Source organism: Mus musculus, chromosome 6 (assembly GCF_000001635.26).
Source record: "Mus musculus strain C57BL/6J chromosome 6, GRCm38.p6 C57BL/6J".
NCBI lineage: Eukaryota > Metazoa > Chordata > Mammalia > Rodentia > Muridae > Mus > Mus musculus.
Genome location: NC_000072.6, coordinates 92815847 through 92843539, shown reverse-complemented (window position 1 = coordinate 92843539; position 27693 = coordinate 92815847). Strand labels below are relative to the sequence as shown.

At 41.4% G+C, this 27693-nt stretch overlaps 1 protein-coding gene and 1 long non-coding RNA gene across 5 annotated transcripts in view; one reads left to right on the top strand and one right to left on the bottom strand.

Moving 5' to 3' along the window:
* The window catches only part of Adamts9 (a disintegrin-like and metallopeptidase (reprolysin type) with thrombospondin type 1 motif, 9), a 171752-nt gene that overhangs the window by 100911 nt on the left and 43148 nt on the right, over nucleotides 1–27693 (top strand). The window contains exons 29-30 of one of the 4 annotated variants that reach the window (NM_175314.4): nucleotides 20026–20193; nucleotides 26897–27070. The exons of 1 other annotated variant lie outside the window; for it this stretch is intronic. In NM_175314.4, the coding sequence (NP_780523.3) occupies nucleotides 20026–20193; nucleotides 26897–27070 (342 nt within the window). The remainder of the gene's footprint in view (nucleotides 1–20025; nucleotides 20194–26896; nucleotides 27071–27693) is intronic. 2 more of the 4 variants (XM_006505261.4, XM_006505262.4) reach the window with 2 other exon arrangements.
* Nucleotides 72–27097, bottom strand: A730049H05Rik (RIKEN cDNA A730049H05 gene). The gene is made up of 5 exons (NR_169152.1): nucleotides 26880–27097; nucleotides 15437–15623; nucleotides 11476–11603; nucleotides 9054–9101; nucleotides 72–1767 (listed from the first exon to the last, which is right to left on the bottom strand). It is a non-coding gene; the product is annotated as an RIKEN cDNA A730049H05 gene (long non-coding RNA).

Genomic DNA, 27693 nt, shown 5'->3' with positions numbered 1-27693 from the left:
TGATGTTCACTCAATAAATAAAAGTCACCAATCTGAGTACATGTGAAGTTGTCCAATCATTTTTAAAAAAATGATTTAAAAAAAATGTTTTTATTTGTTCATTTATTTGTTTAATTTTAAATCCCTGTCCTAGAATCTATACACATTTTATCCCAACACTGTGGGAACAGAAACTTTAAAAAAAATGTTTTTATTTGTTCATTTATTTGTTTAATTTTAAATCCCTGTCCTAGAATCTATACACATTTTATCCCAAATGTGGTTGATTGGTCTAAGGCCCACAGCCAATGGAGGACTGGGCTCTCTGCCTCCTCCTTGCTGGGACCCAGAGGCTCGTCCTGGGGAAGTTGTGATCCGAGGGCACATTTCCCCTTGTTATTTAATAGAGGCCAATAAAAAAGACCTGGAATGTGTGGAACGAGCACTGTCTTCTCTGCGCCTTACAGTTCCCTTGAAGTGGGATTATTGTTGTGAACAGCTTTAAAACCAAAACTTCCCTTCCTAGACGTTTATAAAATAGAAATTGGCAGCTAAAATAAACATGTGCCGTTGGTAGTGAAGAAGATAACACACATCCACCATTCCTGTCTAGATCTACAGCCCCTCTGTGAAAGACTTCATGCCTTGATCCAAGCCTGACAGCATCCTGCAGGGAAGGAAATATTCTGTACTCCTGTTTTCCAATGTGGAAGTCACTAGTAACATGTTACCAGCACTAAACACATAAAGTGGACCTGGTGGCACAGACCTGTAATCCCAGCAACCAGGCCGTTTGAGGAAGTAGAATCCCAAACCTTGGCCTGGTCTACCAAATAAATCAGCCTGGGCAGCTTTCCCACACCCTGCCCCAAAAGTTTTTTTCAAAGGGTTAAAAAGCAGTAAGCGGTATATATAGCTCAGTGGTAAGGCATTACTAGCAGGGACCAGACCTGAAACTCTGTTCCCATACCACTCAGATCAAAACCCTAAACACTAAAAATATAAGTAAGGGGTAAGAAGTTACATTTCTAAAGGTATTAATTTATAAACCTATTAACCATAGTCACCCTAAATTTTACACACCTTTCTGTAGCGGTGACTACCAGATGGACAACCTGGCAGCAGTATATATTTAACAATTATAGTAACAAACATAGTTATAAACTAGCCAAAAACCAAATTTAACAAAGTAAACTTGAAGACAACTCCTGTGTCAGCACTGAGAGGTCCCTGTGTAGAATATCCCCCAACAAATAGCATTCTCTTGCCCTTCTAGTGTTTTGTGCTTTGTTTTACAAAATGTCAGCAGGCCACAGCTGGGCATGAGAGAAAAGCAGGATAGTATAAAAGCAGACTATCAGAACCAGCTGTCCTGGGAAGGACTAACTCCAGCGTTTCATTGTAAAAGCAGCTGTTAAAACAAACTCCTCTCCTTCGTCTCAGAGTTCAAGTTCATAGTGGCAGTAAGTTCACTTAAGGAGAGAGATGTTTACATATGCTGTGGGTTGGAAGGCCAAGACTGGATTAATGCCTTTAAGGAGAGGGTGAAAATGGAGATCACCAGGTAGCCACCTTGTAGGATCTGGAATTCCAAGAGACCATTGTCTCTCTGAAGGGAAAGCTTTAGGGAGACAGCTTTTCATAGTCACTGAACCCAGTAGGTGACACTGAGCAGATTAGCTTTGCAGGAATCCATTTCAAAGACACTTCAGAAGACTCCAGAGCTGTGGTGGCCTCTCCTTCTTCACCTTCTTTTTTGTCCTTGGCCTTTGCAAACCCCATCATCCTCTGCAGAGTTAAGAAAACCTGGGTGGGTCCATTTAGTCATGCCTCAAACTGAAGAACTACCCCTCCCCCCCTGCCGCCACCCAACCCCACCCCACCAACATGCGTGTGTGCACACGCGCGCACGCGCGCGCGCGCGCACACACACACACGATTGAAATACATGCCAAAGTATTCCCTGCAAATTGACCCATGAAGCTACCCACTCTCTTTCTGAAGGTAGGCTATGATCAAGAAGTACTTACCAGTCTTATACTCCTTCTCGGATCACCTAAGCTTAAGAACAAGACTTAAGTAATTTTCCCCTAAGCCATTTCAAAACCATCTCAGACCTAAATAAACAAATCAAATAAAAGAGTCAAACCCCCAGTCATTCACAAATGACCTGATATCTTGATTGGTCAGGAAAAGACGAAATGATCCTGGCCTGTGTCTAGGCAAGGGGAAGCTGACACTGGAAGTTGGGAGGCTCTAAATGAAGAGACTAGGGAGTGTTAATATTGGTGGTTGAGGCACTCTAGATAAGGAGGTGACCGGGATGATGCAATTTTTATGTATATTTGAAATTTTACAAAATATGTCATTCTTATTAAATAAACATGTTCAGATTGCATTTTCCTTCACAGGGAAAAAAAGAGTAGATCTGGGTTTATTTCAAGCCTCTGAAATTTTGGATAAGCTTTAGGGAGCTGTTTCTAATGCCACTTTGGCCCTGTAATGACAGCAATAGGGGGTGTTGCCCTCTCCCACCCAGGATAGAATCTACCTATCTTACTTAGTTTTCTCTTTCCTGTTCTCTCTCTGCCTGCATGGTTCCCCCTGCCCTGTGTAATTGAAATAAAAGGCCTCTGGGTATCTGAAAATTGTGCCTTTTATGCCTCTCCTCCCTAAGGAAACCCCAGCTTTCTTTCAATTCAGTCCCTGCTTGCAAATTCTAATCAATAACACTGCCCTGCCTTTAATCCATCCCTACCAAAGTCTAAACTTGGAAAACAAAAGACTTTTTTCCAAAACTGTGTGCTGTTTGTTTTCTTTGAACTTAAATTACAAGCCCTCACCCAGCCAGCTTACCTATTTCTGCAGTTCTGTATGCAAGCCACTGATGAAGCCATGCTCCCTTCTTCCTGGTTGTTTCTGAATCAGCTCTGACCTAGCTAAGAATCCCTTAGGTGGCCAGTGACCAGCTGGTGTCAGGGAGGAGCACTGTCCCCTAGAGCCTGTTGCTGTGATTGAAATCCTGTGAAATGTGTAAAGGACTTCATGTCCCACATGGCACACTCTTCATAGAGCCAGGCTCCTACACTTATCAACCCAAGTCCCTAACTTTGCAGAATTGAAATCCACATAAGCCTACCCCATCCATTTGTCAACAAGGTTGTGTTCCCTGACTCCTCAACATCCATTCAAATCCAGCCAGTTCTGGGAACCTGAAGGACTTTCCTGGAACCTTGGGATAAATTAGTGTTTCTCATTTGTGGGCAATTTTTAATCCCTTAATGAACCTTTAATCAGTCTGGAGATACTCCTGGTAGTGACTTCCTGGAGTGGAGGTGGGAGTGGCGGTTCTCCAGGCATCAGACAGTTAAAAGGGGAACGCTATTAGTCATCCAGCAAAGACAAGGATAGCCCAACAGAATTTTACCTCACCCAGTGCCCCAAAAGATGCTAAAGTTGAAAGGTCTAGTTAAAACAGAGTCATTCCTGTTGAAAATGGTGTGACGATGCTGTTAAATACAATTCTGAGACCCTAGGACACCTTCCGTATCTGTCAACTCCCAACGAGGTCTGCAAAGATAAGCTGAAAGCAGAGGGCTCTAGAAAGTAGATTGTCTAGCCAGACTGTGAATTCACAAACCAACCAGGAGTGTCGCTTACCCCAGAGGCGGGGAGCACTTGGTGGGGGTGGGGTAGTGAAAATGTGTACTGACACCGCCAGGTATGGAGAGATAAATGCCACAAGCACATTCTGGCTTGAGTGGTGACCTCTATAAACAAAATAGTGATGGTGTAGATAGGAATAGTGCTCCACATCTCAGTACATGGGATAGAGTTCCTATTTGATTCTCCTTAATGAGATGTTTCATCAATGGTAGAACTCTGCCCCCGGTGTAAGAGTCCAACAGCCCCTAGCAACAGGTGGGCCCGAGTGTCACGTTTGAATAGGTTGGTTCTGTTTGACAAATTCATTCAGAAGTAAAATGAATTCTGGTGAGCATTTGTCTGGGAAATGGGAAGCACAATTCTGATTAGGAACTAAGATTGTAGTACAATCTCTATACCATAAACAAGCATGAATCACACCTTCTGAAACATGATGCTTAAGACCATTGAACTCCATTCTGCGTCATTCAACTCCATTCTGCGTAGCATCCTTCTGGGCATTGTAGCATGCTTCCCAGCTTCCTCGGCTAATACCTACCCAGTGCCTATAGCATACCCATACACTGTGATAATGGAAAATGTCTTCAGACATCACCAAATAACAGGCTGGGTGAGGATGACAAAACAAGATGCCCTTTAAGTTTATTGATTTCTCCCTGCAGAATTTGGCTTTTCATAGTTTTATGAGCATAGGGTCGGTGACCCTCAACATTTCTGAAATATATTTGATACCAAATCTTTACTTTTAGGTCAGGAAAGTCTTTGAGGTTACACAATTATTCTCTTTCTTTTTTTCTGGGAAGAGAAGGGTTGTTTTGCATATTTTTCACTGATTTGTGACCTTGGGATGTTGGTTCTTTCTCTGCTGAATTTTTTTTAACCCATTGGAGGAAACTATTCATAGAACCTGCCCTTCCAGATGTATTGATTTGGCCCTCCTGTACACACATTTCTGGGAAAGAAAGTTTGAGTTCCACTCCTCCAGACCAACATTTTTTTTTCTCTCTTTGCAAATCATCACTGCATTAGCAGATGGCAAATTGTATATCTATCTACCAGTCCCAGGCCCTACACCACAGATACTGACAAATACTCAGAATGGACAGTCTGAGATCATACAGGCAGAGAACTTTGTAGATGATACACTTCTTGGATTCAAAAGGAAAAAAAATCAATCTTATTTCTTCTCTTTTAATAAACTCATAAACATGACCAAAACTCTAGACTCTCAGATTGTTCACTACATAGTTCATACTTAATAATTGTACAAACGCATTATAAAAATATCGGAGGGGGTGGAGCGATGGCTCTATGGTTAAGAGCACTTGATGCTTTCAGAGAACCTGAGTTTGGTTCCCAGCACCCAAGTCATGTAGCTCACAACTTCCTGTAACTCCAGCCTTGGGAGATCCAACTCCCATGTCGTCTCCATGGTCACCTGCAAACGGGTGGCACACATTTACATAAACATACATACACATAAGCAAACATCTAAAAATAAATCTTCATGAAAATAATATCTCTTTATTTCTCTCTCTTTCTCTCTCTCTCTCTCTCTCTCTCTCTCTCTCTCTCTCTCTCTCACACACACACACACACACACACACACACACAAACATTTCCCTATGTTTTAAGTTAATTTGTACTTTTGTGCTGAGCCACAATTCACCTCTATTCTCGGCTACATGGGGCCCAAATTCTGTGTATGAAAACCCTACCCAAAGGGTGCCGTAGCTGTGACGCTAGAATACTCTGTTGGTAGGGAAAGCAAATGAAATAAACCCAAGAGACTGCCATTAGCCAAAAAATCTCATAGTGGGACTTAGCATTTAGCATGTAGTGAAGCAATACACCCCCTCAACCCCCCAAGTTTAAAGTCAATGATGGAAGACTACAGAAAACCTTGCTGAAAGTGACATTCGTACTTGGCTCTCCATGAGATAATGTGTACTGTTTTCTATAATTAAATTGAATCTTAAGTTATCAATGAACTATCTCAAAAGCTCTTTAAATTAAAGCTAAGGCAGATCAGTGGGTAAAATGCCTAGCGTGTATAGAGCCCTGCACTCCAATCCTAATATACATGAACTGGCCAGAGTGGCACATTCCTACAATCTCAACAGTCACAAAGTAGACACAGGAGGGTCAAGGGCTTAAGGTTATCCTCAGCTACACAGGAAGTTAAAGGCCAGTCTAGGAGATGAATTCATGTGATCATGTCTCAAATCAATCAATCAGTCAATCAATCAATCAATCAATCAATAAATTTGTTTTAAACATTAGAATTTCTACCTTTGATACATATAACCTTGCCAATAATTCTAGGTTAGAAATCTAACATGTGCGGATTTTCCCTAAAAACCACAAGCTTGCCTCAGTACCGTCCTGAACAGTCTCCAGTTGGTGTCTCACTGACTGCCTTACACTTCTGTACTTGACACACTAAGTGCCCATCTATAGTTGGCTAGGTGTTTTTGACTGGGATGCAAAAAGAATAGCTAAGACATCCAATTTTTTGGCCCTGTGCTATGGGCCATGCTCCAGATCATATGTGTTATACACACTACTAATAATCTTCATGTAATCCTGCAGAATGCATTCGTTATGTCCATTGTGCAGGTAGGGAAACTGAGGCATCAGAAAGTTAAGGATTTTTTTTTATTTCAATTTCATGTGTCAGAAAGCTTTGGATGCATATCCGATAGAGTCCAAAGCTTCGAGCTTTGAGCTGACTCCAATCTTCTGAAAGTTCCATTAGAACACCACCAGTCACTCAGATGAAACGGTTCTGCCCTTCCTCTGCTTTTGAAAATTCCTTAAGGCTGGGTCCTTGAAATCTCAATGTTCCCCAAGAGTGTTTTAGCCAGGACCTACATTTCTTCATACTTATACTAGTTGGAGAAGCTAAACATTTGCATTGTCTGAACTGGATTTTTTTTACACTGCACTCAGTTTGATAAAGCTATCTAGGCACCGTGGAAATTGAATTGTTCACTCAGCACTCTTTGAGCACTGAGTTTGAAATGGCTTGGCTTTCCCCTGGCTGTTAGCAGCACCTGTAGGGTGGAGTTTCCAATGTCTGTCCTATGGGCCTGTTCTTTCTGGACTTGGCCCAATCCTAGCATCTGGAGAGGTAGGACTTTGCCAAATAGATAGGCACACTAGTGGTGGCTTATCAGGAGCTGGTAGACACAAACCTTAGATTCACACCACACAATTGAGTTACAAAATCTTGGGCTCCCCATTGGCTTCCTAGTCTTGTGTAAGCCTATTTCTGTTTATAATGAAAAGGTGCTTTTTAAAAGGTCATTGTTAAACAGGGACATACTGTCTTGGATATGTATGGGAGTTTGCAGGTTTTTTTCACATAGGTTTTTAGTCAGAATGGAAATAGAAATTACCTGGCCCTGATAGACTTTCTTGCCTGATTGACTGGCTTCCTTCCTTCTCTTCCTCCTCATCCTCCTCTCCCTTCTTTCCCTCCTCCTCCTTATGGAGACAGTCTTATGTATCCCAGGCAAGCCTTGAGTTCTCACTGTACCAAAAGTCCCGTTACCAGCATGCTTTTATGTGATGCTGTGTATCAAGCATGGGATTTCATACATACTAGGAGAGTTCTCTGCCAAAGAAACTCCACCCGCAGCCTCTTGCTTATTACATATCTTTGCATTATATAAATTTCTACCTGGAAAACAAAAGTCAACCTAAAGTGGCATTTCTAAGTAGAAGTTATGGAACACTGAGCATGCATGGTGATCAGCCATCAGCAGTTAGAGATGAACTCTTTCTTAGTTCTTTTCCTCCTTCCTTCCTTCTCTCCCTCCTTCCTTTCTTCCTTTCTGTCTTTCTTCTTGATTATCATTGTTATTGTTTGATGCAGGCCTTGAATTCACAATGTAGCTCAGGCTGGCCTTGAATTCACAATGATCACCCTGTCTGGGCTTCCTAAATGCTGGGATCATAGGCATGTGCCACCACATCCAGCTAGAGCTGAACTTTCCATGTCTGCCTAGCATTTGGGGGTAGCATAGCATTCTGGGTTTCTAGTTTCTGCCTTTTACGATTTGTTTGATGTTTCAACCTCAGATAAGCATCCTTATAGTTCTCTTATACAGTATCCAGCTATATAATTGTGAATTAGCATTAAAGTACAAGGTTAATTAGTCAGTTGGGGTTAATGGACACAGGAGATTGGAGAGAAATACTGTTATTTATTTGTCCTTAAAATAAGCTGAGCATTGTGGGAAATGTGGACTTGTTACTTCACTGTTCTTGTAGGATAAATGGGTATAGCAGTACTATAGCATGTATTCATTGGTGTGTTGTATAATTACTTGTATGTTTTCCATACATCAGATGTGTTTTTAGTCTATAGAGATTGAATAGAGCACACATTCTCTGTCTCTGTCTCTGTCTCTGTCTCTGTCTCTCTCTCTCTCTCTCTCTCTCTCTCTCTCTCTCTCTCTCTCTCTCTCTTTCAAAGCATATGAACTGTGTATTCTTTGGAGTAAGGGAAGCTATCAATAACAACAAAATAAAGAAGGAAGTAGAGATTTGAAAGAAGGTGATAAAACTGTATAGGTAAAACTAGATTCACGGGGAGAAATAGGGCTTCCCATGGAAGAGTGAATGGAAACATGGGTTTGAAGGAGATTTGAGGAAGTCTCTAACAATCTTCATTTGAACAAAGATAAGGGGACATACAAAAGAAAACCAAACAGCATCCAGAAACAGGATGTTTCTGGAGGCAGGAGTGTGCTGCATTTAGGGATCCTGAAAGGCAGGAGGAACTGAAATAGAGGAGGAGGAGACAGGATACAGGCGTTACAGAGGGAATGAGAGACATGGAGACAAGTTGTAGTGTTGGCAGAGAGAGGCAAGGGTTAGATTACTGAGAGAGAGAGAGATAAGAAGCCCCTAGGGTGGGATGGGGCAGGTTGAACAGGAACACGAGTTTATTTTGAAAGAGTGACTCTGACTTCTGAATTCAGGGAAGGAAGCAGGGGGTACCCCCTTTCTAGGAAGACATTGTGATAATTACAATGAGAGCAACAGTGGGTTGGAGAACTATGCTCACAGGAAAGATGATGAGGCACAGAGGGTTCCTGAGAAATTCTTGAGGAGGAGCTAAAGGATGAGCTGAGAGATTGGATATAGGATACAACGGAAATAATGGGGTCAGTGACTCCAGGTTTTATGGACTAGGAAAACGGAAGGATGGCATTCCTATTGTTTAAAATAGAACTGCCTATAGGAGGAACAGATGTGTGGAAAGAAAAGAGAACTTCTGTTGGGAACCTATTCATCTGAGATGCACACTGGCTGCAATTTCACATCCCTGCTTAACGCAAATACAAGTAGATCTTGGCAGTCTTTAGTTAGACAACAGAGGGAAACATGGCACTTACCAAACCATATTCTTCTTCATTGGTCTCTGGATACTCTCTTCTGTAAATCTTAGAGCAGTACAGGAATAATTTAAATTTGTAAAACATGACAAAACCATTAAACATAATTCTAGTCCTTCTCTTAGTCACACCATTAATTCTGTGTACATGTCTGTTTTCATTTCTTCTCCTCTCATCCCTTCTCGGTGGCAATTTTTAATCTTTTTTTTTAACTGAAATGTGGGCAGAAGGAGAAGATTAAAAAAAGAGAGATGAAGGATTTGAATGAAACATGTTGAGAGGGATGGAGGGCAGTTTGATCTCTCAGCAGAGTGATGTGAACTTGGGTGAGCATCTGATTCAATGACCTTTTGCCCATCTGTTCAGACATGGATCTCTGAAAACAGGCTCAAATATTTATGCATACTGGATTAGTATTAGAACCCAAATGTCACTTGCTTACCTAAACTATTTCCTACAAAGTAGGGGATTTTTCAGTTCTCCCTTAATATCTTGGGGTTGTATAGGGGTTCCAGGACACCCCCCCCCTTTGCTGGAACCTTCAGGCTCTGTAGATTGAGAAGTTCAGCTCTTTGGTTAAAAAATAGTGTAGCATTTTTATACAACCTATCCATGTCTTCCTTAATACTATAAATCAATGTAAATGCATAACAAATATTTCTGTGTTGTTTAGAGAACAATAAGAAAAAAGTCTCTATATGTTATATGCATGCGTGATTTTTTTTTTCCCTCCAGATATTTTTGATCCAAGGTTGGTTGCATTTGTGGACTTAGAGTCCAGGGATATTGGGGGTCACCAGTGAGCTCTATTTTGCAGCTGCTTTGTATAAATAAAGATTCTCCCATTATACCAAGGTTATGGAGAAAGGGCTAGACAGACCAAGAAAGCGGTGTGGATTGGAGAAGACAAGGAAAGGCACACATCTTCTATGTCTTTTAGATGACCGATTGGTACTTGGCCTCAGAGGGATGCAGCTCAGCAGGCACACACTAGAGTCTAGAGACAAATTGATGAATTGCTTTCCTACAGAAGCATTCCTAGTTGTGACTGAAGCTCCCCAGACCTTGGATACTAACATAGGTCACTCCAAGTTGGACTGCCAAAACTTGACAGCTGCTAACTGACAAACATCTCCAGATTGCCTTGATGCCTCCAGCCCAGACCTTTGATCACAGTCCACTTTTGAGTTTCAAGAAATTTTGGTGACCGCTCCCTTATAGCTTGCCCATCAGTTAGTAAGTCACTTCCTATTGTTCCTCCTTCCAGGCACATGTGTGTGTGTGTGTGTGTGTGTGTGTGTGTGTGTGTGTGGCACACAGGAGCATGGGTGTGCAGATTCAAATATGTGTGGGTATGTGTGAGTGCACATGTTCCTGCACAGTCTTCTGCCATTGTCCTGTACCTGCTTTACTGAGTTGAGGGTCTGTCAGCTGAACTCAGAATTTTCCAATACAGCAAGTATTGGCTAGCCAGCTTGCCCTAGGGACCCTCTGACTCCCCTTTCTGGTTTTTTTTAATTAGGTATTTTCTTCATTTATATTTCCAATGCTATTCCAAAAGTCCCTCATCCCATCCCATCACTCTCCTACCCACCCACTCCCACTTCTTGGCCCTGCCATTCTTCTGTACTGGGGCATATAAAGTTTTGCAAGACCAATGGCCTCTCTTCCCAATGATGGCCGATTAGGCCATCTTCTGATACATATGCAGCTAGAGACATGAGCTCTGGGGGTACTGGTTAGTTCATAATGTTGTTCCATCTATAGGGTTGCAGACCCCTTTAGCTCCTTGGGTACGTTCTCTAGCTCCTCCACTGGGGGCCCTGTGTTCCATCCTATAGATGACTGTGAGCATCCACTTCTGTATTTGCTAGGCCCCGGCATAGCCTCACAAGAGACAACTATATCTGGGTCCTTTCAGCAAAATCTTGCTAGTGTATGCAATGGTGTCAGCATTTGGAGGCTGATTATGGGATGGATCCCCAGGTGCAGCAGTCTCTAGATGGTCCATCCTTTTGTCTCAGCTCCAAACTTTATCTCTGTAACTCCTTCCATCGGTGTTTTGTTCCCAATTCTAAGAAGGGGCAAAGTATCCACACTTTGGTCTTCATTCTTCTTGAGATTCATGTGTTTCGCAAACTGTATCTTATATCTTGGGTATTCTAAGTTTCTGGGCTACTATCCACTTATCAGTAAGTATATATCATGTGAGTACTTTTGTGATTGGGTTACCTCACTCAGGATGATGCCCTCCAGGCTGTCTCCCCTTTCTGAGCTCTAGAATTACAGGTAGGCCACTAGACCCAACTAGCATTTACATGCATGCTAGGGATTCAAATACCAGTTCTCACATTTGTAACACAAGTGTGTTTTAACTACTGAGCCATTTCCCTAGTCCATTTCTAGACACTTCTTTACTTACCTTTGAAACATGAAGATTAAGGATTTTGGAGCCTGTGTCTTACCCACAACCCTCTTCTTCTTCCAGCTGCTTACGTAAACACTTTTATGGCAGGCAGAGTAGGCCCTTACACCATTCTCATGCCTTTCCTGAAAAACACAAACAGTTTATAAATAGCCTACTGGGTAGCCTTTAGAAGGATAGACAAGCTACAGAACTGGGCAGTGGCCTTGGGCAGTCACAGGGTACATTAAGGAGAATCAGGCCTGGTGATGAGATATGCCTCATACTGCATAAGCATTATTTAGCCAGCATGGAATTCATCAGATACCAAATTTGCAGATTTTCATGGGTTTTGTGTCTCTCTTGATGAGAAGAAAAACTGTAACAATCACATTCTTGCAGAATCAAATGGATAGCAGTTTGGATTTTCACAGATTGTCTGAGTTCATGTACTGGTGTTATTAGTGCTAAAATACATGTCTCTATCTAATTATGAACGATTTACACTGTGAGGGAAGGTGAGAGAGGGGAAGCCAGAGAGCCCTGTGCCTCCTAATTCTTGAGGGGCTTGTTGAGTCGAAGGCACTAGCCCTTGACTTCAATACTGACAAATGTTTTGAAGTATAGCCCAATAGTTGACATATGAATCAGAGTTCTTTTCCTTAGATCTTTTAGCATTTAGCATGCTCAGAGCAATGGGGTAGGATGAGGCTAAGAACAGAAATATGGCCCAGTGCCCTATCCAGCTGGGATGATTGTGACCACCATATCAGCTTTCTGCTGTGCGGTTGCCTGGCAACCTCAGGCTTCTGGGATCCTTTTCATACTAATAAATACCAGGGTGGTCCTAGACATAAATAGCCATCAAGCAAGCTCATTGACACTGACTTTACACCCTGAAATCACAGCCCTTATTTCCTATTGAAATTCTCACTTTTCCTGTTCCATAGTTTGGTTCTTGACCAAGGGAAGTGACCACTTGCACGTGAGCAGAACACAGAAGGGGGTGAATATGTATTTAGTGGTAGTTGTTACTGATGCTAATGTACTTAGGAAACTTGACGTAGCCACATCGGAAAGCCCAGGGACGAACAGATGTTGACAGATGTTGATAGAGGTGAAAAGGATAAGCAAGAGTGTTGAGCAGAAAAGACACATGGCACTCAAGTATGGTGCCCATCTTTTCTTACTTTGGTGAAAAGAGTCCGTATTAAATAGGGGATAGCATAGAGAAGAGCAAAGAGTATTAGGTGTCCTCAGCACGCATGTCTGCTCTGCAGATTTCTCTGCACTCTTTAGAAAAGAAAGTGCTTCACTGGCACGTGCTGTCACCCAACTGGAACTTTGTCAAAGTCCCATCTTCACCAGTCAGCATTTCCTAGAATGTTCATTGTAGGGTCCCTAAGTTGACAAATATTATCTTTAAAAAATGCTACCTCTCTTGGGAGGCAGAGGCAGGCAAATTTCTGAGTTCGAGGCCAGCCTGGTCTACAGAGTGAGTTCCAGGACAGCCAGGGCTATACAGAGAAACCCTGTCTCGAAAAAAACAAAACAAAACAAAACAAAGCTACCTCTTTGTTGGCCTATTTGAAGATATACTAGAAGATTCCATTGGATAGAAAACCATTGTGCTGATAGAATCTCCATGTTATTTTTTATGTTGTTGGCCCAAAATATGAAGTTTTGTATGCATATTTCCTTTAGTTGCCACATAACTGCATTGCTCCGATTGTCTCATCTTAACAGAGAACAAATCTAAGCCAAGAGAAGTTATGTGTTCCCCAACAGCTCAGTGTTAAGATAGCAGTTATGATTTAAACCCCCAGCAGCATGTTGGAGCAAAGTGAATCACTTACAAACAGCTGTTCCTTTTTTTACCTTCCATGAACAGCTGCCTCTTGGACTCTCTTTACTGGCTTCATGGGCTCTCTCTTACTGGAAGTCCCTCAAAGTCATAAGAGCATAATATCTGCTTGAATTCACTCTTTTCTGCCCATTAGGCTAGCTGTAGATGACATGTCCAACTGGTAAAGCCAAGAGTGGATGCCTGGTTAGCCATGGGTCTGGACAGCATGCAGAATCCTTAGAACCTCCAGTGTGACTGGCACCAAATGGTTTCCTCTTATGGTGATCAAAACTATATGTGTGCCTTTCTTTCTGCGTGACCTTAACCGTGTCATCTAGTGTCTTCTCAAGCCTTGAGCCTGAAGTTAATAGGTGGACTGGATAATCTTTGTGATGGCTCACAATTCAATTATTTGAGAAATTGACCTATAACTTATAGCCTGCAGCCTTCCATTCATAACTGTGCCAAGAGCCATTCATCAGTCAACAGAAATGATAATTCACTGCAGGGCATTAGGCAGGCACCTAAGGGTTAATATACCTCAAAAATGACAAAGAGAGAAGCAGAGTACATTTTCAGCTAAGGGGCAATGTGGGCTTTTATTTATATGATTGTATCTATTCTTTACAATGCCTTCCCTTTCCAAAGTGTGGAAGAGGCTGTAAAAAAGCATTGATATCAGAACTATTAGCACTGCCTAGCCACTCTTCCTGTTAGAAGGATGAATGATATGAGGACTCTGAAAGAGTCTTGAAGGCATTTCTCTGTGACCCTTGCTTCTAGGTATTCTCATAGGGAGGTAGACTGAATATTACCCAGCTTACCCAGCTCTTTATCTAGTCTAAGGATTAACATGCTGATCATGGAGTTGTACTTAAAACCTAACTCTACTGCTTCGCAGTTTTGTGGCCCTGGGTAAGTAATGTCACTCTTAGGCCCTCAGCTCCTTCCTTTATGTAAAGGGCCCCTAATAATACGTAAGCCACTGTTTCTTTGGGATTAAAGGAGAAATGCTAATGTATTTTAGTCCAGTGCCTGGTTCATATTAACAATTAATTAAGAGATGCCTAATCTAGTGGAGATGCCTAATCTAGTGGTTAGTAATTATGGTCAAAGTTCCTCTTTGGGTAACCTCTTTTGAATCTTCACTTATGTCAGATTAGTTCAGCACTAGAACTGAGAGATTCTGAGGGGCTCTTTCTTTATATAGTATGTAGTTTATGATGCTATTCTATGATGGCTGTAGCTTATGTGTGTTTGTTTCATAAATATGTTTTGACTAGCTATAGTGTACAGAGAAATAAATAAATATATGCTAACTGGAGCTACATCTACTGTCTTTTTCCATCATCCACATAGTTCTCTAGGCCTACCATTCATCAGTATTTTAAACTGGAACCCCAATTCTATAGCCTTGTCTTTACATTGTTTTTCATGGGCCTTTTGCCTTCCCCAGTGTTGTGACACTTTTGCCCTGTTCATTTCATGTCTCTCTGTATTGGCAAAGACAGGCCTGAGCCTTGCAAATGGCCTTGCATCCTCTCTGATGGCATACTTTACGGGTGACATTTAACTTTATTTTGTTAAAGGCAAAATGAAAGAAGAATCCAGAAAAGCTTCTTGCTTGAAATTAATGATTTAGGTATCATTTGCAAATTCTGTAGAATCAGAAGAGAAAGACTTTGAGAAGTAATAAATACAGTGTCTAAATAGAGCTCCATCCATCTACCTCAGTATGATGTTAGCCATCTGACTGCCAGAGTCATTTAGAAGAATCTCTCTTTTTTGCTAATAGGCCCCAGTACATGACATTCTCTTGGACTTTCAATCCTTGTTATTTTCTACCTGCAAGTAATCAATCCTGGGCTTAGACGTGTATGCTAGTTGATCAGGATCCCTCACTACACATTTCACATAGACACAACCTCATCTGTCGAGACTACACATCATCTAGGCAGACACTAGACAAGGGCTGTCATCTTAGACCACCCACCAACGCACATCTTTCAGACATCTGGTACAGTTCGACCAGTCCTGGCCTACATTCTTCCAGAGCTAGAAGCTTCAAGTCCCACCAAGATGCTTCCTACTAGCCATATTCCATGAGCACACCTGCCCCCCTCCTCTTCTTACCTCCGTATTCCCCTCTTCTTCCTTCCGAGTTCTTTGTGATGCACTTGCTAAGCCCATACAGAACTTCGTCATCATAGAGATGTCCATATCCTCAGCAGTGCCACAGCCCAGAGAACTCATTCCCTTCGCTATTGAGTCCTTCTCCATCAGACATATACACCAGGGTTGTTTGCAGACTTCTTGATGGCTAAGGAAACATGACCCTTAGCATAAGTGAAAAGACAAATGCCAGGATCCTTCAAGACCAGGGCCACCAGACCACATCCATCCTCACGTCTAGAGCTACTTCTCCAGAGAGCTTAAGCCTTTGGGGAGAAACTAAGAGCACACTGCCTTCATCTTGAGTTTCCTTCCCACCAGCTGAGTTGAAATGCAGGAATTTCACATTTTTAGACGTTAGTGAGTGCAAAGCGTCAGCACTTCTAACCACAGCCCAGCTTCTAGCATGCCCTTTGAATGGCCTCACAGAAACAAAAGCTTGAAATCTCAGGCATTCCGACTGGCTGACCTTGGTGTTTCTAAGTATCAAGCAATGATAATGCTGTTTGGAGGCTTGCTTAAATTTGGGGTGGGGGTTGGGGCAAGGAAGAATCAGTCTCCTAGCTATGTTGAGTCATTTCCCAAGAGAAAAAAAAAAGTCAGCATTCCTGGCAAACTAGGAGGCTATTTCGGCTGCAAATGTAAGGAATTAAATGTTCCCAGGAGCAAGAACTTTGAGATACGTAGCCAATAAATAACAAGTACTAGATGACATACTAAGATGACATACTAAGTATAAATACCGTGTGTTGGTGACGCAGGTTGATGTAAATGTCATTTTTTGCCCTGGAAAAGGTGAAATGATCAGACAGAATTTTTCCTCGGAATGTAAGAGCTGGAACCTGTGTTTATTTGATTATCACAGTGACAGCTCCTTTACAAAGTCACACTAGACCCATTAGTGAGCCTGGTAGATTTGAGTATTTTTACCAACAGCTGATTTTCTTCAATGGTAATTTAGAAAACATTGAATGAAGAGTGTTTTGCTGTCAGATGAGATTTCGTGAGGATTTCCAAATCACTTTGAGATCTTAATAATCCCAGACAACTAACATGTGTGGTGAATCATGCTAAAGTAGCACTTTTTTTTCTTTCACCACTTCTATTCAAATCCCATCCAAAGTAAATGCGCATGGAGATGAAGGGGGGCAGCTAATCTATATATTGAAGGCATAGTATTTAGAACTTAGTTTGTTCATCACTGGCTCATTGGCAATGACGTTAGTGCCAAACCTCGCATGAGTCATTGACAGCAAAATTCTTGATTACTTTTGTTTTTTCACTGCACTGTCATTGTTCCCAGTAGAAGTATATCTTACTTGTATTGGAGCAGCGTGTGTGAAACACAACTCAAGGCTTTGTGGTTGCACTGTTTTACAGATAGCACGACTTATCTCCAGTAACAGCACCTATCTCTATTATCAAAGTGTATTGGGAGGTTGGGATAGCTGAACTATACAAGCTTTAAGGATGATAACCTCTTAGGGCAGTGTCTGGCACATAGTGAATGTGAGAACGTTGAAGCTTTTCTAATTCTGACTCTATAGATCATTACCAACGTTTAGACCCTGTCTTCTGATGACCCTGGCAGATTATTAACTCTCATGAAGTCTCTTTGCCCGCTTCACATTGAGGTATAGCTTGTTTACAGTTTGCACACTGAACTGACTATTCCTAAGGATGTATTTGCACTAATTTCACCCATGTTTATTTGATGAGCATTAAAAAACTAGATTGTTTTTAAACTCTAGCCAAGCAAATGTTACCACCTACTATTAATATGCTTTCTGTCAGACTTATTTCCTACAAATAAAAACACCCTTGACTCCCAGTGGTATTTTTCCTGCCAGTGGGTACCATCTTTAAAATGGAAACGAATATTATCACCATCTGTTCAGCTGCCCAAACCAGAAATCTGATTGTCATCTTTTGCCCTCTTCCCTTCATGCTACAGCTAACCCATAAGGTACTATCATTTTTATTTTTTTTCAAAAAGGTACAATCTTAACCTACCAACTTTCTCCACCCAAACCTTCTATCCCAGTGGTTCACAACCTTCCTAATGCTGTGACCCTTTCATACAGTTCCTCATGTTGTGATGACCCCAACCATAAAATCATTTTGGTTGCTACTTCAAAACTATAATTTTGCTACTGCTGTGAATCATAATGTAAATGTATGATATATGTGAAAGGGTCAGTCGACCCACAAAAGGATCACAACCTACATGTTAAGAGCCTCTGTTCTAGCCGGGCATGGTGGCGCACGCCTTTAATCCCAGCACTCAGGAGGCAGAGGCAGGCGAATCTCTGAGTTCGAGGCCAGCCTGGTCTACAGAGTGAGTTCCAGGACAGCCAGGGCTATACAGAGAAACCCTGTCTCGAAAAACAAAACAAAAAAAAAAAAAAAAAAAAAAAAAAAAAAAACCTCTGTTCTATGTATTCATCCAAGCCACTGCCACCACAGTAGCTCTTGCCAACACAAGTATGGTGGGTTTCTTTGTGGTTTATTTCATTTCCAGTGACCCTGTATTCATATCTGGTACTTGGCTCCATAGTCAAAGTAGAATTTTCAAAACAAAAATTAGACGATTCCTTGTCCCAAATTAAGTCTCCTCTAAGATTTCCCATAATGTGCCAAATATAATTCAGTCTCATTTTTATGACCTTCAAGCTTGCCTGGTGTGGCTGAGTGGAAGACTTCAGGGAGCCCTCTTTGAATCACTCCAGCTATTTGTTTCTTAGAATTCAACTCAGTGAATACTCATATGCAATATTTACTTTTGTCATCACTTGAGCAATATTAATTCCCATAACTGGTCTCTATGCCCCCTGAGGTCAAGGACTATGTCAATTTTGTTATCACTGTGTCTCCCGTGTGTCATATAATTCCTATCACATGGCATGTACACAATAGATGCTCGGTTCATTAAGCAAATGAACTTATCCCAAATTGTTATTATGACTTCATAGTTTCTCATTGAAGTAACATTTTTAAAATGATTAATTTATCACTTAAAATAGAGATTATCTTTGTGCAAGTCATTAGCTGTTCTCAGAGACTGGAATTCTAAGAACTTTATTGGAAAAAGCCTTTGAAAATTATACTAAGTACTCTACATGTACCCAGACATTGTAGGTTAATTGTTGCCCTTTTTGTTTAGATACAGGCATTCCAACTAGGCTTCCCCCTTCCAAATTATAAAATATTAAGAGTTTCATAATGGCTACTCCAAATCATATATTCATGAATATTTCACATCTTAAAGTAAAAAGTTAAAGCCAAATGCACTAACATACATATTTTAAATTCTCTACCAGCTCTGGTTGAAAATTTTATAATGGTTTGCTTTTTAACAGAAAAGCATTTTTGGCACATTTATGAATGGCATAACTTTGAGGATGTCTGGTAATAATGATACCACTAGTATTAGACTCCTTGTTTTACATGGAGTTGTTTGTCTATTAGGCATCAAAGGGCACTTTGGTAATTTAAGCCAAAAAATAACAAAAGCTATTGGACGGGGTGGAGATAAGAAACATGAAATCAAGAGAAATGTAATGTGAAATCTATTTTCATTAAGACTTTGCCTTTTATTCTCCATTCTTAAATTTACTCCCCCTCTAGAAAGCAAGACAATTATATTGGGAAATAAAATGTCTTTAAAGATCTGAGCCATCAGTTTATGATGGCTGAGTAAAGTCTCGTAATTGCTAACGAAGCCTTGGATGTTGAATGTCTCAGTGCGTCCGTTGGGGCCAGCCTCTTGCCTGTTCTACAAGAAGCTGTCACATCAAATTCTTGTCCAGGCTCCGTGGGCACTTTGATTCCTAAACCTTTCTGAGAAACCTAATCTGAAATCAAAGTCAAGTTTCCTAGATGTGGTCAGACAGGGTCACATTTAAAACAGTCCAGTGAACCCGCAGATCAAAGTTGAAAGGTAATGCCTTCCCCCTGAAGTTGGCACAGACTCACCCACCAGCTAACCTTTTCAGGGCTTTTTTTTTTCCTTGCCTCTTTCACCTCTTTCCAATGGGCTGGGAAAACGAGAGCTTTTTTTCATTAAAGAGAGAGATGGAGAGTTTCCTTAAATACGATCTTGAAAAAGTTGAGCACAATCATATGAAAATGCCCTTTATACCAGTGAGTCAGGAGATAGTTCATTGAAGATGTGTTTTTACTGGCTTGCAGCAGGACTTCCCTCAGTAAAAAGGCCATAGTAATTTCAGAATCAAGAGGCAGTTTTCAGATTAAATTGTCAGGATCTTTCCGTGCATCTCGATGGAACAGCATGCCACACAGGGGTGCTGCCATCATGCTTCAATGCATGGGCTTTTTTTTTTTTTTCTATTGCCACCTTTCTTCCCTGTGAGGTTTTTAGCTATTCTCCAGAATGGCACTGGAAAAAAGCGGGTAATGGTAACTCTCATTAGACTTGATCTTATCGTCACATTACACATTTTCTTTCTTCCTTTTTTTTTTTTTAAATCAAAGTCACTGTGATTTAAAAAACAAAACAACAACAACCTTGCCATTGCTTTATATTGCAGTGTTCTGTCTCTTGTGGTCGAGGGCATAAACATCGAAATGTTTACTGCTTGGCAAAAGATGGAAGCCATTTAGAGAGTGATAACTGTAAGCACCTTCCTAAGCCACATGGGCACAGAAGGTGCCGAGGAGGACGGTGCCCCAGATGGAAGGCTGGCGCATGGAGTCAGGTGAGCAACGCTTCTCTCCCAACTGCTTCCTTCTGTCCAGCCCCAGGGCCTGACACCAGCGTATTCTCTTGTGTCTCTGCACTGTTCTCATTTTACAAACCGGGAGGAATCTTCACCAGGCAGGCTGGGTGGCCTTGGACAAATGACCTAGTCAACAGAGTGTTGGTGCAGTTGTGAGGCTGAGTCTCATATGGTGATAGGCGGCAGACATTCTAATACAGAGTAAACCTCTGTATCTGGCTGCTGGCCTTACGGTCATCCTTTGCCACTTACAAAGGCGTAGCTTAGCGTGCATGGAGATGAGCTGTTGTTACCTGATGGCAACCGAAGCTAAGTTTACAATGGAGATTCTTTCCTATCACATAGAATACCTAACAGAGATGACTTAGGGAAAAGGGAGTGTATTTTGAATTTCCATTTCAGGGGATACTGGTTTGGCACCGCAGGGAAGGCTTGGCACCTGGTACAGCATGGTCTGTGGGTCAGGGGTTTTGGGGCACAGCTGTTCAAATCTTGCAGGTCAGGAAGGAGAGAGACAGAGCTAAAACCAAGCAGGACCAACCCTCAAAGGCAACCCCCAATGACCTGTCTCCACTAGTTATAACTCCTACCCCACATCTGCTAACTAGGTTGAACCTGCAGGACAATTCACCTCCGAGCAATAACAATTGTCAATATGAAATACTGGCCAATATCTCTCTGCCCGTTTGCTTGTTCACAACTGAGATGGGGAACATGTAGGAGATCTCTCTGTTCTTTCATAGCTGTGAAACACTGGGTGGTTTGTTTCACCTTCTTGGGCCTATGTCATGCTGTTCTTAGGGGGATTTAATGTAGTAATGAATGCCAAGTGCTTTGCTGGTGGGAGGGAGTTGGGGGAGTTGAATTCAGTAGAGTCTCAAGTAATATTTTGTTTGGATGTGGGTGATGTATGCTTTAGATAGGAAAGAAGAACCCAGGACTCCAATAACAAACTAGTCAGTTGCCTAGAACCCCACTGCTTATATACTCCTTCGCTGTGATTTAAGGCTCTTGTTTGAAAGTAGAGAGGTTCGACTTCTTTTTAAAGCATTCCATTCTTGAAGCTGAGCTGATCGGATTCAGCAGGAGGTAGCCTGTCTTCTCATTCTCCCAGGCTGCGGTGAGTCATGTCAATGACTCCCAAGGATCAGTGAAAGCAAGGCTGAGGGTTCATGGCCTCCGGAAGAATTCTTTCAGCTCTGGATGCAGCCATGTTAACACCAGGAGAGCTGAGTATTCTCCACTTTAATATTCCAGAGGAAAATCCCTCTAGAATCTGAATGCTGCTTAAACGTCCTCAGCTGACATCAGTGTTCTCAGTGTCCACGTTGTACGTTTTTGTACAGAGCAGGGCATCATTCCCCAGCACAATGGCCTGCCCCTCTCGAGGCTTGTATCATAAAGAACCATCTGGGATTTGCTTGTTGGCTTTAATTTGGCAATCAAAGAATGTGTGCTCTGCCTTCCCCTGGCTTCTGTTGGGGATGGTGTTCAAGGCACTCTGTCACACTTGTCATCTTCTCTAATGGTTTCTAAGTGACCATTATCATCTCTTAACTTCCAGTCCTTTTGTTTTTGAAGCTATTCAGTTCATGCAAAGCCTGCAGCTAACGTTATTTAAGATGCCACGCTAATTAGGTTGTCCTCTTGTAGACTTTCATGCTCTGTTACTCTTTGCTATGGTCCTTGGCCTTTTCTTATCTATTTATCTAATGTGCTTCCCCCCAGAATAGTAAGCTCAGAGCATGTAAGCGTCATACATCTTAAAGACCAATTTATTCACTGAAGAGATGCATAAAAGAGTCGTTTGCTCTTTACTGGGAGACATGAGCTGAGTTTTATTACAGTATCCAGGAGAAGTCTAAAATTACTTATGGAGCTAGGATGTTAGGTCTAAAACCTGTTTTGTTTGTTTGTTTGTTTGTTTGTTTTGCAAACATAGAGTATTATCAAAACATCTCTGTAGAATAAAAGCACAGCTGTTCAAAAACAGTCACTCAGAATTGATTTGCAGGGATAAATTGGGAAAGGAGACAAGACATGAAAATCCCTTGGGCCACTGGTTGATGGAGAAAGACAGTCTGTGTCTGCATGCTTAAGGATTACTGGCTCACTAATTAGCTGGTGGTAAATAAGAATATTCCTAAGGCCATGATATTGAGCAAAAGAAATGAATGCTCACTTGCTATAATAATTAAATTTCATATTTGACTATTCTGTTGTCCGATAGTAGCTATATTCCAGTCATCTCATCTTCCAGATATAATGAATAATTGGTATGCTTTTTCATCTTGTCAACATGTCTGGTGATTCTAGGATGCATTGAATGTTACCATAGGACTTTACCATCCTTAACAATCTCTCCCCAAAATGGAGTGTTTTGTGATGTCAAGTGGGTGTTTCATTTCCAGATCCTTTGAAATCTTGAAGCTGTAAAGAAAATTTACAAAAAAAAAAAAAAAAAAAAAAAAAACAAAACAAAAAAAAACAAACCAAACCAAAACTCAGAAAAGTCTTAAAGGATTTCTTTTCCCCTCAAACATTCATGTGCAATCTGTTTGGATGATTTTGATCAAGAGCTAAGGGATGCTGATGAAATTTTAAGACAAAAAACACCACTGGGTTCTCAATTCAGCCTGATGCTATGAAGGCTCAGTAGTCCCCTGGGGCCAAAGCCCTGTGAGATACAGTTAGCTAGGATTATGCAGATCTTCTAGAAAATCCCCTCCCCCAAGATGATCAGAAGAAAAACATATTGGGTTGAAAGGAATACTTCTTTACTCATTGGTCCTAAGTTCTGTCCATCGGTTCATTCCTTGCTCCTTCAGGCACTGCCCTTTTTTTTTCAGTTCACCACCTGTGGGTGGGGTCAGGACAGGCCTTACAAACCATGGAACTCCCTCTATTGACTTTACTTCCTTACTGATGTAACATGTAATAGAATTCATACAAGCCATGATGTCTCAGAGTCATAAGATTTCACTTTTACGTGATCTCTGTCGCAAACATGGAAATGGAACTGGCTGTTTGCCCTCTGAATCGCCCGCTGTCCTTGGTGTTGAAGGAAGGCAACCTGATTGTGGTGCTTTCTGCAGGAGGCTTTTCAAGTGTTTTCTGGAGAAAGTGGGAAAGATGTACCTTGTGCGCTTAGAGCCATTAAGGGGATGGTCCTAGGAGTTGCTTTAGTACTTTCTGGTCTCTTGGTTATTTGGGTTTTATTTGAGCCATGAATATTGATGGTGCATGGTTTGAATATAAACTTCTAACTCCAACTTTTTCTGGCATAGTATAAAACATTGCCTCACGGTAGTTCGGTGTTTGAAAACTGGGAGCCAGGTTTTAATCTAATCCATAATGACTTTGCCATATTGCCTTGCCAACTTTGATTTTGATTCAAATTTTGTTCTTAGCTAAGGTAATTGTCTTTGTTCTTCACTGTAGCTATGGAATGTCAATTGGAAAGGTTTATAAAGAAATAAAAACTTATTTTATAGAAGATGCTTAGCATACTGCTAATCACTCAACTGGAGGTAATTTTGTATCCCATGAGACAATTAGCAATGCCTGGAGATGGAGATGTCATATCTTGTACTGAGGGACCCATAACTGGGTTTAATAGGACAAAGCAAAATCATGTCCAAACTTCTACAGTGCACAGGACATCCCTGCAACAAAGAAGCACTTGGCTGAGACCTTTGTAGAGAGCATGCAGTAGCACTTAGTGAAAGTCTAGCAGGTGATATTATTTATTGACCTTTTATTGATATTATTATTTATAAAAATGTATATAGTGACTATATAATTTAGATTTATATAATTTAAATAATGGCTATTTTCAAGTTAATTCCCACTTTAAAATAATGGTGACACCAGAAGCTCAGCATAATTCTAGAAGAATTTGTGTGACAAAAATCCTTTCTCATTTTTCAGGTATATATTGATTCCCCAAACATGAGAAATTTCACTGATTTTATTTTTTTAATCTATGTAAGTCAAGTGTCAGGTTCCACTTAAGCCAGTGGACATTCTAGCATTGCACAGCAGGGAGCTGAAGGAGATGAAGCCCCAGTTCAGAGCTCAGCATTTGACCACGAAAAGCATCCCCTATCACACCCTTTCAAACAGATTGGCCCTACCAACATGATAGAAGGGGTGCGTTAATAAAGGGAGTGCAGCCGTTCTCTGCCTTGGAACTAAACAAATCACTGAGCATAACTAGATCTAGGATGGAGCTGGGGACTTTCTAATGCTGGACTTTTCTAGGGGATCCTGGATAAGTCTGTCAGAATTCATCAAGCAAAGCTGGCTGGCTCTGCACATAAATTGTTGTCTTCCATGAACCAGTGCAGGAGAACGAAATTCAGTTGTAGTGTGTCTTGTTCTGAGCAGAGATTACCACAAATGCACTATCCAAAAGGGCAGGTTTTGCACTTCACTCTTCATTTAAGTCATGGTAATTGTTTTTAATCAATAAAAGCCTTAGTTCAAAGTTGCCTTTGATGTTATGATAATCAGAAGCCTGAGCAACATATTGTATAATAAAAGTTCCCTGTGTCTTCAATTTGTCTTATGCAGAATTATGAAACATTGTAAGAAGTGATTGTTTAAATTGTAGACACTTACAACTCTTAGTTCCTTACCTTCACTGCCCACCAGGTACTTCTTTTTGGTAGTGATAGCATCAAAAAGAGGTTGGGGATCTAGGGAAATAGCTCAGCAGGAAACTACATGCTCTGCCAGCATGAGGATGGAGATTAGATTCCTGGCGCCCAACTCATAATCTGACAACACGTCCTTGTAGTCCCACTTCTGAGGGAGGCAAAACCTGGAAGATCTCTGGTGCTTCTTGGCTAGCCAATATAGCTGAATCTGTGATTCTGGGTTCAGTGAGAGAGCCTTTCTCAAAAAAGAGAGTGATTGGGGAAGAAACCTAACATTGAATACTAGCCACCATATGCATGCCTATAGATATGTACTTCACCACCATTCGCTACATACACAAAGGGGTTTCATTTACTTAACAACCTAATTAGTACTAGACACTCTAAAGGTCTTTCCCATTTTTCTTTGTTGTGAGAACGTTATGCGATTTTTTTTAAACTTACCAGCTTTGTGTCAAATTCCAATGTGTTCACATTACTATTCTCTTTGTATTTCTGTTGTACATTGTTCTAGAAGTATATTCTTGGATTTAAGACCCCAAATCCAAATAGCCAGAACTCTTTGATTGTTGTAATGACACTTGAATATTTCTGTCATTTGCTGGGTAACTCCAGTCCTTTTCCAGCGCAGCCAGTATTATAACTCACATAGCCCCTGTGAGCATTAAGTGGCTGTTGTTTGGAGACAAAGCCATTCGTGGTATTTAAGAGTCCTCCCCTTATCCTTCCCAGAACATAATGACTTTAAAGTCTGGTTTCTTGTGGGTCACAAACTCATTCAATTCAATTAATCCAATTAAACCCAAACAATGGCAACGATGTTGGGATGAAGCATTGTCTTCCGCGCCCTTTGATGTGAGCTGTGAGGCTCTTCTCCAGCATAGATTTCTCTGAAACAATAGCATTTCTCAAGCTGCCTTCTACGAAAGAGCCTAAGCTGCAGCAGCATCCACTTGGGTATACATATGTCTTAACAAACTTTCCGTCTTTCACGGAGCACCTTGAATTTCCCTACAAGCAAATTAGACAAGCGTGCAGTTGTAGAGTCTGGTTTTGTTTTAGAAGAAGACCTCCTTTTGGGTACATGGCATGAATGTCAGATAACTTTGTTTCTCAACACCAGGCAAATTAATAGTGACTGATTTATGTCCACCCCCCAAATTGCTAATAACCTTTAATAACCAAGTGCAGTGTTATGCAGTTCTCTCTAATCAAAGGTTGCCTTTGGTTTCTGACTGCCAAAATCTTAATAAAGACAATAATTCTTGGCTTGCCCATAAGTGAGATTATGCAACCAACAATGAGGAAACCATTAAAAAATTAATTTAGGGGAAAGTTAATTGGTGTTTTGCAACTTGGTCAACAAAATGTTTCCTCGTGATTAATGGGATTTTTTCAAGAGCTGAAAACATTAAGCCTGAGGAAATTATTTTTCCTTATTAGCTTTTATTCTTCATCTATTCATTTGAGATTATGAGGAGGCACAGATAGTTAAGTGAATTCCATGATTTAAACAAACAAACAAACAACAAGCGAGGCAATGTTCTGTCTCCAGGAATAGAAACTAGAAAAATAAGAGGGCAGGAGAAAGTCCTTCTGCTTATATGGCCTTAATTGTCAATGGTTGGCTCTCTATGGGTTACGCTATAGAACCGCATCTCCCAATTTTCCCAAGCCATCCATCTTCCAGGATGGAAGTCATGCACAGTGTTTCGTTTGTCTGTTTCAATGTGGCACCATTACTTCTGGATGGTGGTGTTTCCCCACAATCTCTCCTCCCTCTGACATCCCCTGAGAGTTTTGGTTCCTCCCCACTTGTGGCTCCTGCACCCTGCCCAGCACTGGCAGTTACCAGTGCTTTTAGAACTTGCCTTAGTGTCCCCCTCCTTGGAAATGAGAAAGCATTTTGACTGCTGTGAAAAATCATTGGATTAAGAAAGCATTGCCCTCCTCTGTGACCCACCCCTTCCCGCCCTCCAGAAGGGAGCCGAAGTGCCTACTTACATCCTGTGTCTTCTCAGTGCTCTGTGTCCTGTGGCCAAGGCGTGCAGCAGAGGCATGTGGGCTGTCAGATCGGGACACACAAAGCAGCCAGAGAGAGTGAGTGCAGCTCCTACAGCAGACCAGAGTCGGAGCGTGTCTGCCAAGCCTCACCATGTCCTCTCTACACTTGGAGGGCAGAGCAGTGGCAACAAGTAAGTAAAGCCATGAAGTAAGTGCACACCAGCCTGCGTGTCGCTCCACCCCCTTGTTAGCATCAGCTCCACACCCTATGGAGCCTGCAAAGCCATTGAATGGAGTGGCATTGCTGGCTCCTTCCCAAAGGAGCTGTTTGCTGTCAGGCTCTAGGCAATTCCTGTTTGCGTTTCTCCCTGTGGTCTTGAGTATCCCAGAGCTGGGGTCACTGAAATGGAAAGGAAAAAAAACAGCTTTAACATGCCTCAGGCCAAGAGTATAAGCATACAGACAACTTTCACTTCACAGGAGGGGAGATGATGGGCAGAACATTTAATATATGTTTGGATTTGGTTAGCCTGTGTTCATTTGAATAGCCGTAACATGCAAGTATTTGAGGTAAAGCTTACTCTGTATTTTTCCTTTTCGTGTGCCATTGACGATCAGGGAGAGAAAACGGGCTCTCGTGTGAAATACTCATTAATTAGGGTAGAATTTCCAGTGTTTTCAACCCATGGTAGAATCCACATGAAGTGTTGAGTTAATATAGAAATATGCTGGACTTATTTTTCTTCTACTCCCCAAGTTAATGCTTGACTTTAGCAGACATTTAAGTGTCTGTGCTGGAAAGTCCATTGCTGGG